This window comes from Phyllobates terribilis, unplaced genomic scaffold, assembly GCF_046119375.1.
Source record: "Phyllobates terribilis strain yellow unplaced genomic scaffold, ASM4611937v1 Scaffold_1__5_contigs__length_1240528914, whole genome shotgun sequence".
NCBI classification, from domain to species: Eukaryota; Metazoa; Chordata; class Amphibia; order Anura; family Dendrobatidae; genus Phyllobates; species Phyllobates terribilis.
Genome location: NW_027362761.1, coordinates 516,630,239 through 516,643,492, shown reverse-complemented (window position 1 = coordinate 516,643,492; position 13,254 = coordinate 516,630,239). Strand labels below are relative to the sequence as shown.

The 13,254-nt window shown below is 41.1% G+C and overlaps 1 protein-coding gene across 6 annotated transcripts in view; it reads right to left on the bottom strand.

Annotated features, from left to right (window-relative positions):
* Positions 1-12,612, bottom strand: part of LOC141267800 (ATP synthase subunit C lysine N-methyltransferase-like) — a 32,357-nt gene extending 19,745 nt beyond the window's left edge. For 3 of the 6 annotated variants that reach the window (XR_012321342.1, XR_012321343.1, XM_073680279.1), the window contains exons 1-2: positions 12,327-12,612; positions 6,483-6,669 (exon numbers count right to left, since the gene is read on the bottom strand). Coding sequence is in view for 4 of the 6 variants with exons in the window: in XM_073680279.1 (XP_073536380.1) it covers positions 6,483-6,653 (171 nt within the window). In the remaining 2 variants the exon portion in view is untranslated. Of the gene's footprint in view, positions 1-497; positions 626-6,482; positions 6,670-6,783; positions 6,824-12,326 lie in introns of those variants that run through there. The other 3 variants (XM_073680280.1, XM_073680281.1, XM_073680282.1) reach the window with 3 other exon arrangements.
* Positions 12,613-13,254: the final 642 nt, after the last annotated feature.

The following is a 13,254-nucleotide window of genomic DNA, read 5'->3' as shown; positions in this document are numbered from 1 at the left end:
AAAAAAAAAAAAATTTAACTGTATCATAGTCCCCTCAGGAAATTTGAAGCTACGATCATCCTATCGCTTGTGCTATACAGAGCAGGGCATCAGTACTGCTTTGTATAGCAAAAATCACGATCTCCTATGAAGACAAGCTACAGGCTGGCTTTCACAGGAGGACTGTAATGACAGGCACGGGGGTCTTCAGCTGACCCCCAGCTGTCATGACACCCCGTTGGTGCTCCATGATCATGTCAGGACGCACCGAAGGGCGCGTGGAACGACGCACTCCCCTGCTACCGCATGTTAAACGCCGCTGTCAAAGATTGACAGCGAGATTTCACATGTTAACAGCCGTGGGTGGAGCTCCACTCCATCCGTGGCTGTTAGAGGCACATCTGCTGATTTAATCAGCAGTCATGTGCATGCAGAGCCCACAGCAAAGTCCGGTATGTCACTGGTGACTGGTATGTCATATGTTGGTAAGGGGTGAAACATGCAGGGTAATGTTTTACCTCACAAAGTAGAAGATGCGATCCCATGCTGTTCTGTCTTTCTACTCGCTTTTCCTTCCTCCCCTGGCCAGAAGCTTGAGACCATGTTCAATCCATGGGACCTGTAGACTCATATTCAGACCAAGTCCCTGCACGGTCAGACACAGCCATTACACAGTACACAGCAGGGGCACATTTATAAGATTATCTCAGCACAGGAACATTTTATTATTATTATTTATTTTTTATTTTTTTAAACACATCCAGTTTTGGAACTTATTTTTAGTTCCAGATCTATTGCTTAAAATGTGTTTTGTTTGTGAGAAAACCCCTTTAATTAAAAAAAAAAAAAAAAAAAAAAAAAAAGCTAAATAAAGAAATTCTGCTGCATTTTGTATTTTATATATAAATACCCTAAGCTGCTTCCAGTGACAACCAGCAGAACTATGCATGCTGCTGTGGTGTATAATAAAGACTAACGCACAATCAGAACAATGTAAGAAATGTATTTACTGGAGATGAGCAAATCTTTTGAAGATTTAATTTGCCAGCTTTGTTGAATTTTCCCCAAAAATTTGATTTGCAGAGTTGACTGGTTGCCAATCACAAATACTGCTAAGCTTCAAAATTTCCCTAAAAGACAAGTATAGGTCTCCTAGGATTGTACTGAAGCTTTTTCAAGCATGGGAACACTAACACAGCCTGCGAAAAGTGAATGTGACCACAACATATGATTGTGTAAACGGAAGGTAACCAACCATATAACCATAATACATTTAACTGACCGACTTTTTATGGTTTTTAAAATGTAAAAATTATCCAAATATTAACCTTTTTCAGAGGCAGATGTCTGCCATTGTGGTGTACATGGGAAAAAATAATGGTTTCTTGACAATTAGTGTTCCAAAAAAATATTCCTTTTTGGGGAGTAGCAACAGGTTGTTTGGAAAATGAACAGTGACTTTTTACAAGCCTTCCAGAAAATTGGTAGCAGTTTTGGGTTTATTTACTTTGTGCAGGGCAGGGTTCCCAGTAGAAGTGTAGCTGAAGAACACAATGGACAGGCAGGAGATGTATGGCTATCAGCAGTGGCAATAACCAGACAGACTAGAATAGAATGGGACAAGCAAGGGCATATCGGTTGTGTAGGGCCAGTACTGGGAGCCCTGGCAGTAACAGTACAGTATTGATATAAGTGGCATGATGGAGAGGCAGGCAATTCCTGGCTATGTGGTGGTCTAAGCACTGGTGGCAGCATAACAGTATAGACTAGACTACACACACAATGGATAGGCAGGCAGATGCTACATATGACCTAATTATTGACATCAGCCATGGGTGAATGAAAATTGGCAATCAATGCCCAATTCATTTTATCAAATGTAAGGTTTTCCACATTGTCCTCCACCAATCTGCTCAGTTTGGCTGTAACAGACCCACCAGTCGTGCTGAATACCCTCTCAGACATGACACTCTTAACCCATGCAATGGGCAACTATCTGCCAAAGAAAGGATTTAGTTCAGAAATGACTGATCAGCATGTGCGTCTCTGTTTGCTAATGTCCATCAGGTAGGTTCTCCTCTAAAACACTTTGTGATCAATTACTGGCACCTTTCCCATCTCTCTCTTGCTCTATCAACTGTTTGACAACCGTCCTATGGCTTTCTCCTTACTTCTATTCTTACGCTGTAACGTGTTCTCACTATCCAGATTTACCGCAAAATGGCAGCTGCATTCCCTGCCTCTGTTTTTATATAGGCTACAGTTGTGCTCCAAAGTTTACATACCCCGGCAGAATTTTTCCCTTTCTTGGCCTTGTTTCAGAGAATATGAATGATAACAAAATAACGTTTTCTCCACTCATGGTTATTCTAACATCAATGACAGCTTGAAGTCTTTTGTGGTAGTTGTGGATGAGGTTCTTTAATTTCTCAGATGGTAAAGCTGACCATTCTTCTTGGCAAAAAGCCTCCTGTTCTTGTAAATTCCTGGGCTTTCAAGCATGAACTGCGCGCTTGAGATCTCTCCAGAGTGGCTCAATGATATGAAGGTCAGGAGACTGAGATGGCCACTCCAGAACCTTCACTTTGTTCTGCTGTAGCCAATGACAAGTCGACTTGGCCTTGTGTTTGGATCGTTGTCATGTTGGAACGTCCAAGTACATCCCATGCGCAGCTTCCGGGTTGATGAGTGCAAATTTGCCTCCAGTATTTGCTGATAACGTGCTGCATTCATTTTTCACCAAGTTTCCTGTGCCTTTGTAGCGCACACATCCCAAAACCTCAGCGATCCACCTCCGTGCTTCACTGTAGGGATGGTGTTCCTTTCATCATAGGCCTTGTTGACCTCTCTCCAAATGTAACATTTATGGTTGTGGCCAAAAATTTCAATTTTGGTCACATCACTCCAAATTACCTTGTACCAGAAGTTTTGAGGCTTGTCTCTGTGCTGTTTGGCATATTGTAGGCGATATTCTTTGTGGCATTTGCGCAGTAATGGCTTTCTTCTGGCGACTCAACCATGCAGCTCATTTTTCTTCAAGTGCTTCCTTATTGTGCATCTTGAGACAGCCACACTGCTAGTTTTCAGAGAGTCCTGACTTTTAGCTGATGTTATTTGTGGATTTTTCTTTGCATCCCGAACAATTTTCCTGGCAGTTGTGGCCAAAATTTGTTGGTCTACCGGACCGTGGTTTGGTTTTTACAAAGCCCCTGATTTTCCATATGTTAATCACAGTTGGAATGCTGCTGACTGGCATTATCAATTCCTTGGATATTTTTTTGTATCTCTTTCCTGTGTTATACAGTTCAACTACGTTTTCCCATAGATCCGTTGACAATTCTTTTGCTTTCCCCATGACTCACAATCCACAAATGTCAGTGGCTGGATGAAAGATGCAAGAGTCTGTCTGGATGCCAGAAACTCACTCAGCATTATTTTAATATAATATATATATATATATATATATACACACATACACTACAAGAAAACAGGTCACAGGTGAGGATGTTACCTTTAGTAGCCATTCACACCCATTTGTGTCTAATTCTGTACATGTTATCAGGCTATAATCACCAGGGCATGTAAAATTTTGATCATGGTCATTTGGATGTTTTGGTTGTCATTAAGATTTAAAAAGAGAAAACACAGTAGTTTGACAATAAATGGCTTCACCCAACCAATAACCATGAGTGGAGAAAAAGTTTTTTTTGTTATCATTCATATTCTCCGAAACAAGGCCAAGAAAGGAAAAATTCTGCTGGGGTATGTAAACTTTTGAGCACAACTGTATGTTAGTCCATTCTTACATAGTTAGTAAAGCCGAATAAAGACTTGCGTCCATCAAGTTCGACCTGTTAGTTCTGTAATTGCTAAAGTTGATCCAGAGGAGGGCAAAAACCCCAAATGATTTAGCCAATCTTCACCTGAGGAAAAATTCCCTCCCGACTCAAACCAGCAGTCAGAATAAATCCCTGTATCAACCTACTATTTTATTCTATTTTTAAGTATATGCTGAAATCTGCCTGGTATCTAGAAATGCATCCAGTCCCCGCTTGAACTGGTTTAGTGAATCCGACATTACCGTCTCCTCACTCAGTGAATTCCATATTCTCACTGCTCTTACCGTAAAGAACCCCTTCCTATGCTGGTGCTGAAACCTTTTCTCTTCCAGTCTTAGTGAATGCCCTCTTGTTACCGTAATATCCCTCCTTTTGAACAAATCCCGGGCAAGGTCTCTATACTGTCCCCTAACATATTTGTACACATTTATTATGTCCCCCTTCAACCTTCTCTTTTCCAGGCTGAATGGTCCTAGTTTTGCCAACCTCTCTGGGTATTGCAGTCCCTCCATTCCCCTTATTAATTTTGTTGCCCTCCTTTGTACCTTTTCAAGCTCATTTATATCCTTTCTATATATTGGGGCCCATAACTGAGCACAGTATTCCAAGTGTGGTCTGACCAGTGCTTTGTACAGTGGAAGAACAATGTTCTCATCCTTTGCAGCTATACCTCTTCTGATACATCCCATTACCCTGTTTGCCCTTACAGCAGCGGCCTGACTTTGGGCACTCCAATTTAGTTTGCTATCAATCAAGATGCCCAAGTCCTTCTCCATCTCTGAATTCCCCAATGATTTCCCATTCAGTGAGTACTGGTGACTTCCATTTTTCCTTCCCATATGTATGACCTTACATTTCTCCTCGTTAAACCTCATTTGCCATTTAATGCTCCACCTACCCAGCTTATCCAAATCCCTCTGTAGGTCTTCACTATCCTCTTTTGTATTAATTGTTTTACATAACTTTGTGTCATCTGCAAATATTGATATTTTACTATTTATCCCGTTGACTATGTCGTTAATAAAGATATTAAATAACATTGGGCCTAGTACAGACCCCTGTGGTACCCCACTAGTGACGCTTACCCAATCTGAGTATATTCCATTTATAACCACCCTCTGCCTTCTATCCTTTAACCAGTTAGCTACCCACTTGCAGACATTTTCCCCCAGCCCCATCATTCTCATTTTGTATACCAACCTATTATGTGGCACGCTATCGAACGCTTTTGAGAAGTCGAGATACACGACATCCACTGGTTCCCCCTGATCTACTCGAGAGCTAACCTCCTCGTAGAAGTCAATCAGGTTTGTTTGGCAGGAGCGATTCCTCATGAATCCATGTTGGTTCGGGGTTAATAGATTATTAGCATCAAGATGCTCCATGATTGCCTCATTAATAAAGCCTTCAAAAATTTTGCCCACAACGGACGTCAGACTCACCGGCCGATAGTTTCCGGTGTTACTTTTTGCTCCCTTTTTGAATATTGGCACTACATTCGCCTGTCGCCAATCAAGTGGTACAGACCCAGTCTCAACAGAGTCCTTAAATATAAGATATAACGGTCTGTCTATCACATTACTTAGTTCCCTTAGTACCCGTGGGTGTATGCCATCAGGTCCTGGTGATTTGTTTATTTTAATGTTACTGAGGCGTTTCTGTACCCCAGCTTGGGTTAGATTTGTCATACTTAGTGGAGGATTAAGCTTGTCACTTCTCATTTCGCCTGTTAGTTCTTTTTCCTTTGTGAAAGTTGACGAAAAAAATTTATTTAATAGATTAGCTTTATCCTCATCTTTCTCTATGATTTTGCCTTCATCACTTTTTATCGGTCCAATATTATTCGATTTAATCCTTTTACTATTTATATACGTAAAGAACAGTTTGGGATTTGATCTACTTTCCCTAGCAATACGTCTCTCTGTTTCCTCCTTTGCTATTTTTATTTGTTTTTTGCAGGTTCTCGTTTTTTCCTTGTAACACATTAGTGCCTCCTTACTGTTTTCCTGTTTTAATCTCTTGAATGCCTCTTTTTTGCTATTTAACGCCCCTTTTACGTTCTTATTCAACCATATTGGTTTCCTCTTATTTCTGGCCCTTTTATTCCCATACGGTATATATCTCTCGCACTGAGTATTCAGAATTCTTTTGAAGGTTTCCCATTTACTATTCGTATTTCCTTGATTAAGAACTTTGTCCCAGTCTATAAGTTGAAGGTTTTCTTTCAGCTGAAGGTTTTCTTTCAGGTTTTCTTTCAGGTTTTCTTTCATTCTGATTGGCTTAGCTCTAAAAACATGTCATGGGATAGTTTTAAGGCATTACGGGGAAGCCTATCTGACCACGCCTGAGGACAGGCAAGTCCTCTCTGACTGATGCAATCTTTTGTATTGTGTAAAGTTGAGGTAAGCATTTTTACCATTTTATGCATATAGAATTGAAAATTTTTCAACTTTGCAGAATTTTGCAATAATTAGAAACAAATGAAACTCATAATGAATGAATTTGCTCAGCTCCAGTATCTACGTTAATACGTTTTTATGTATAGCAGATCATATATAATCAGTACAATGATGCTCAAGAAAGGACATTCCTTTAAATTAATTAATTTTCAATGTTTCTCATGGAAACTGTTCTGAGCCATTAATACAACCAGATAGTGCCCACCTTAAGTTTAAAGGGAACTTTGCGGAAACCTGGGAAGACAAACATGGTCCATAGAGCATATACTGAGGCAGTCACACCGATTATAGCCCATGGTGCACGCGAGTTAGACTCTTCACTAAAAAGGAATTTTGTTGATTTATCGAATAAAAGGATGTCGACGTTATCTTCCATTGCTCACACAACAGCCCTGCAAACAGAAAATGAGGGCTTGGCCATAAATCTGCTAGTAACAAACATCACACTAATTTCTCTATATATAAGTACTTAGGCATATAAATAACATCATACGCCATCTTTTTACCTGTGGAGACTGTCAGGGAGCCCATCAGGTGATTCCTTTACTAAAAAGGGAATATGATTATTGGCTTCCAAATCAGGTAATTAAAGGGCTGTTCAAAGAGAAATATTGCATCTTTAGGGGCTACTGACAATCTGAACATCTCTATAGGGTAGTATCTATGAAACGTTACACCAAAATCCTCCTTTAAAAGGGTTTTGCAAAAAATTGGAGCTCATCCTCTATGCATAGTATAGCTTACTGATCCCCGGGCGCCAGCGATCTCAAGACTGACTCTAGTACTCAATAACAGACCCTGTCTTCTATGGAGCAAAGGTACGTATATTCCCTCTTGAGATGTACAGTGTCAGTACCTGGCGAACCCACTCTGCCCAGGTCTCACAGACCCGAAGAATAAAGTCGTCTAATCACTTCTACTGCACGAGGAACAGCGTAAAAAAATAAAACAAACTAATTCTTCACCTTCTGTTGATTTGTTCATTCTGCCTCCCAAAGACCGTAGTAAGGCTCAGCTCACATTTATCTTGCGCTCTGCACTGAGTGCTTACACCGGGGTTTCCGTATAAATCTCTGAAATACGTGATTTAGACGGAACCACCGGCAGTAGATTCTCTATAATGAGGCAGATGGAGACAATGCGGACGCCGTCTGGCCTATGATCCGGCGGTGTCTGTCTTATTAGGCATGCATAAAAGTGCCGTCGCCCACAGTTTTGTGCACTTCTGAAAAGGACGACATTGAACAGAGGCCAGACAGTCCAGTGTAACTATGTTGCCCTCATTATAGTGAATGGATCCCTCGGGGGTTTCATCTGAATCACGTCATTCAGAGATTTAGATGGAAACCCCGATATAAGTGCTCAGCGTAGAGCGCATGATAAATGTGATCCCAAATGTTATGTAAAATTTTCCCAATAAAAGCAAGTCCCCACTCAGGTCCATCATCTGTTATCGGAAATAGAGGGGGCTTTCAAGTTACTGGTAGCACACCGGCTCCTCGCCCTCTAAAAGAAATCCAGTGAATTCTGCGCTCCCAAATCCAAATGTCACCCTCCCTTCTGAGCTCCACAGTGTGCTGAAACCGGTTAATGTCCACATGTTTGGCATTCCTGTAATGATGGGAGCCCGCTAATTTATGGGTGCATGTCTCCAGAAGCATGAGCTAGGCATAACGTACTGGTCACGACAATGGCAGTTTGCAAGCTTCACTTAGCAACATCCACTGCTGCTTTTTTCTGGAAAACATCCATGGAATAAAAATCGTCACTACACCTGTAGATAAATTTCCAACGGGGTATAATTTCCAAAATGGGGTCACTTGAGGGGGATTTTGCTCTTCTAGCACGGAGGGGCTCTGTTTATGGAGTCCGCAAACTATTCTAGGAAAATATCGCTCCAGGAGGCGAATAGCGCTCCGTCCCTCCCGAGTCTCGCCATATGGCTAAGCCATACTGCACAGCCATATATGGGGTATTTCTACATTCAGCAGAAATTGTGGGACAAATTTTTTCTTCACTGCCCAATGGTATAAAATGCTGCGACACACCTGTGGTGTCAATATGATACCCCAGATGAATTCATTGAGAGGTGTAGTTTATAAAATGGGGTCATTTATCGGGGATTCGGCTCATCTGACACCTCAGGAGCTCTGCCAATGTGACATGGCACCCTCAAACTAGTCCAGCAAAATCTGAATATGGGGCTTCTTCCCTTGAGCTTGGCACTATTGCCTCAAAAGTAGTTTTTGACAACATATTGGGTATCTGCGTACTCAGGAGAAATTGCACAACAAATTTTGTGGTCCATTTTCTCCTTTTACCATTGTGAAAATAAAAATTTGGGGCCAAAATATATTCTTTGATTTTTTTTTTTTCACAGCTTAACGTTATAAACTTCTGTGAAGTACCTGGGGTTTCAAGGTGCTCACCACACACCTAGATAAGTTCCCTGAGGGGTCTAGTTTCCAAAATGGTGTCACTTGTGGGGTTTTCCACTGTTTAGGCACATCAGGGGCTCTCCAAATGCAACATGGCGTCCGCTAATTATTCCAGCAAATTTTGCATTCAAAAAGTCAAATGGTGCTCCTTTCCTTCTGAGCCCTGCCATGCACCCAAACAGTAGTTTTCCCCCACATATGGGGTATCAGTGTACTCAGGAGAAATTGCACAACAAATTTTGGTGTCCATTTTCTCCTGTTACCCTTCTGAAAGTAAAAAAAAAAAAAAAAAAAATATATGGGTCTAGACCCTTCAAAGTCATTTCAAATGTGAAGTGAAAAAAAAAAAAAAAAAAAAGAAAATCGCTGGTCAACTTTTAACCCTTATAACTTCCTAAGGAAAAAAAAAAAAGTGTTTCCAAAGTTCTGCTGATGCAAAGTAAACATGTGGGAAATGTTATTTATTAACTATTTTGTGTGACATGACTCTCTGATTTAAGAGCATAAAAATTAAGAGTTTGAAAATTGCTACATTTTCTCACAAATAAAAGAAAGTCATATCAAATAAATTTTACCACTATCATGAAGTACAATATGTCACGAAAAAAACAATCTCAGAATCACCGGGAACCGTTGCTCATTTTGCCTTTCTACCCAGCTAAATCTTCTGTTTTCCATTAGGCCTATGACATCACGTGATTAAAAACTGACTAGCTGAATCCTTCTAAGCTCTATGTAGAAAAAGGAGGTCAATTTCCCTGTATGACTCATGAGTCACTGCAAAAGTCCCTGGCACGAGGGAGGAGCAGAACAGCTGGGTCAGGAGATGAAGAGAGGAATGATTTCCGCAAGGACAGGAGACTTCCAGTTTCTACATAGAGAAAAAGAGAAGAATTATCTGGGTAGAAAGGCAAAGTGAGCAATTGCTGTATAATATGATGACTGCAATATATTAAAAGGATAAAAACTTTGATGGGAGGAGTGCTTCTTTAAGGGGTTTGTCCACTACTCAGATAACTCCTCAATTCCTACTTATAAAATAACAGCAGCCTATACTCCTCTCTGCTGTTGGTGCAATCCTACCGATGTCGGGGCTCAGCTGAAGGGTTTGTGTGACAATGTCATGTGAGCCCCGATGCCGCCAGAGAGGAGTATAGGCTGTTATTTTATAAGTAGGAATTGAGAATGGGTTATCTGAGTAGTGGACAAACCCTTTAAATGACACATATTTACCTATCGGCGGTCGATAATACACTCTTTATATAGGCAGACTGTGCTTAACCCCTTCGTGCATAACGATGTACCGTATATGTGCGTTCTGTGCTGGGGTGACCGTATGTTGAGGGGCTCAGAAGATGAGCTCCCATCACACACAGCTTATGCCGATTGTATTAAATAGTCGGCACCTGTCTCTAACCTGAGGAAGATCCAAATACGCTTTTGCTCATTACACACCAGTCGGTAGGTTTTAACCACTTTTTATTTTGGCTTTAATTCATCTAAAATAAATTGAGTGGCTTAACCATCATTTATGGACAGTGCCAAGAACTTTAATTTTTTTCCACTTTTTGTACATCCTTTATTCCGGACCCATCTGGTAATTCGGACAGGGCTGGCAGCAGTCCCACATTGTGATGCATAGCTCACAAGGTGAGCATTTTATATTAATTTTATTAACTTTTATAGCTCATATAATATTACTTATAGCAGCGCCCTGGTCTCTGAGTAATAGCAGTATCCCTTCTAACACAGCTCGGGCCATGGCTGTTTACCCATGCTTGCCAAAGGGCCCGGCGCTGCCACCTTGGTTCTCTAAAGCTCATCTATATACAGAGCTTCAAAAGGAGATCAGGATGAACACCATATACTGCAGTATTGAAGTATATAGTATAAGTGATTGAACAATTGCAGGTTCAAGTCCCCTACAGGAAAAAAAAAAAAAAAAAAAAAAACACCCCACACACACACACAACAACCCACACTCTTTGATCCCCCCCCCCCCCACACACTTTTAAAAATAAAGAAATATATTTGGTATTGCCACATCCGTAAAAGTCCAATCAAAACTTTTAAAAAAGCCAGAGTTGCGTTTTTTCAGTGAGCACATAACCCTAGTAAAAAAAATGTGTGTGTGTGTGTGTGTGTGTGTGTGTGTGTGTGTGTGTGTGTGTGTGTAAAAGGAAAAATGTTACAGGTCTTGGATAATGGAGACAGAAACCAACATTTTTATTTATTTATTTTTTTAATGAGCTTCTGATTTTTTTTTTTTTTTTTTTTTTTTTTTTTTTTTTCCCCACAATATTAAAAAAAAAAAAAAGTTTGGTATCGCCGTATTCATACTGGCCTGGAAAAATCAGGTTACTAAGTAATTTCTACTTCACAGTGAATGCCATAGAGACCGAATCCCCTCCCCCCAAAAAAAACATTTCACCACACTTGGAATTTTTTTCCCCCTTTATTCAGGACATTGTACGATCAAATGAATGGAGGGCGGGTCACTCAAAACTACAACTCTCCCCATAAGGCTGTGTGCCCACGTAGCATTTTTCAAGCGTATATGCTGCGGAATTTCCGCAGCGTAAACGCTTGAAAAACGCATGTATATCCGCACCCCATGGTCCCCAATGGGATTCCGCAAGTTCTATGCACATGTTGCGGATTTTTCCGCAGCGTTTATGCCGCGTTCAAAAATCCGCAGCATGTCATTTAATTTTGCGTTTCCGCAAGCGGAATTGCCTTAGTCCAATGCATAAAAAACGCAAGGCAATTCCGCATGTGGAAAACGCGTGATAAACGCGTGAAAAATGCGCGATAAACGCGTGCGGAATTCCGCATGCGTTTTTCCGGGAGAGGACTTGCATTTATGCAGCAGAAATTTTCTGCTTCATAAATGCAACGTGGGCACATAGCCAAAAGAAACAAAAAACGGAAAAAAAAAAAAAATCATGGCTTTTGGGAAAAAAAATCAACTAAAGTGCAAACGTTAATGGTGACCTGTAATAAATGGTTTGGTGTGCACAGCCGGCCATTGTTCACACAGGACGACGTGCTGCTGAGAGCAATGATCTTCTGTGCAGCACAATAGACTAACGACCGTCTCGCTCGTTTCTTGGGTGACCGCCTCGCTCGTTTCTTGGGTGACCGCCTCGCTCGTTTCTTGGGTGACCGCCTCGCTCGTTTCTTGGGTGACCGCCTCGCTCGTTTCTTGGGTGACCGCCTCGCTCGTTTCTTGGGTGACCGCCTCGCTCGTTTGTTGATTATCGTACAGCGAGCGTTCCTAGGAGCACTCAGCGTTCCCGATAACCGCACAGTATAAAAGCCCCTTTAAGAGCAGGCGATAGACAGACGACGTGTACAGATGCCTATAGAGCCGCACTTACACTTTTTTGAGCTTTGCACTGACTAGCTGGTAGTTTTGCAGGTTGTAAACAATCCCGCGTCACCTGATTACTTCATTTTTGTCACTTTCTGTAATTGATAACTAATAAATTACTTTATTTCTACAATGCATTCTCCTGCAGGAAACATCAGAGCACTGACAATGCAGAAGTCTGCACACACCCCAATGGGGCTCCAGTTGGCAGACAACCACCCTGTGTGCCAGCACTTACCTTCTGACTCCTGCACCATGTAACTTGTGCCTCGATCCCTGTTTTCGCAGTACATAAACTCCACCACCAGGGGGCGGGGCAGGAAAGGTCATTGCTGGTTCAGCACAATACAGGCTCATATGACGGCACTGCTAATGCACCATCCTAATAATACTGCTGGCACCTACTGGAAGCAACATGGACATATTTCCTTCTTTCTATTTGACTAGACACAAAGGTTATAAATGTTTGGCAAGGACAAAAAAATCAAACCGCTCTTTCCCACAGTTAAGATGGCGACTGCCTGATTTCCTGTATTGGCAGCACGTGACATTAAAGGTACAGACGCTTAGAATTATGGGAGATGGAACGGGAGCTGAGGGGAAGGGGGTGTGAGGGCATGATGGAAGTTGTAGTCTTACTGCTGGAAACTGGAGAGACCCTGCAGTGACATGATTTATGGGGCATTTTATGTCTGTGGGCATCATATGTGAGAAGTAATGTTACTATAACTGAAATTGTGTGGTTAACCCTTTCCTGATGCAAGCAATTTTCGTTTTTGCACTTTAGTTTTTTCTTTCAAAGAATCATGTTTGGGGGGAAATAAAGGTTTCCCTTATACATGGATGTAAGGGGACTTGCTTCTTGCGAGATGAGATGAGTAGTTTTGAACAACAATTTATTTTGTCATCTAATGTACTGAAAAATGGGGGGAAAAATTCCCTAATTGTGGTGAAATGGTGGGAAAAAAAAGCATTGTTTTTTTTTTGCTTATTTACAGTCTTTATTGTATGATGTTAGTTATTAAAAAGATTCAGAACTTAGTAAAAAAAAAAAGAAATTTGTGTCGCCATTTTCTGAGACCTGTAACTATCCTTATTTTTCCCAAGAAAGAAACAAAATGAGCAAATACCCTGCAGTAAGTAGTAATAGTACATGTAAATAACAT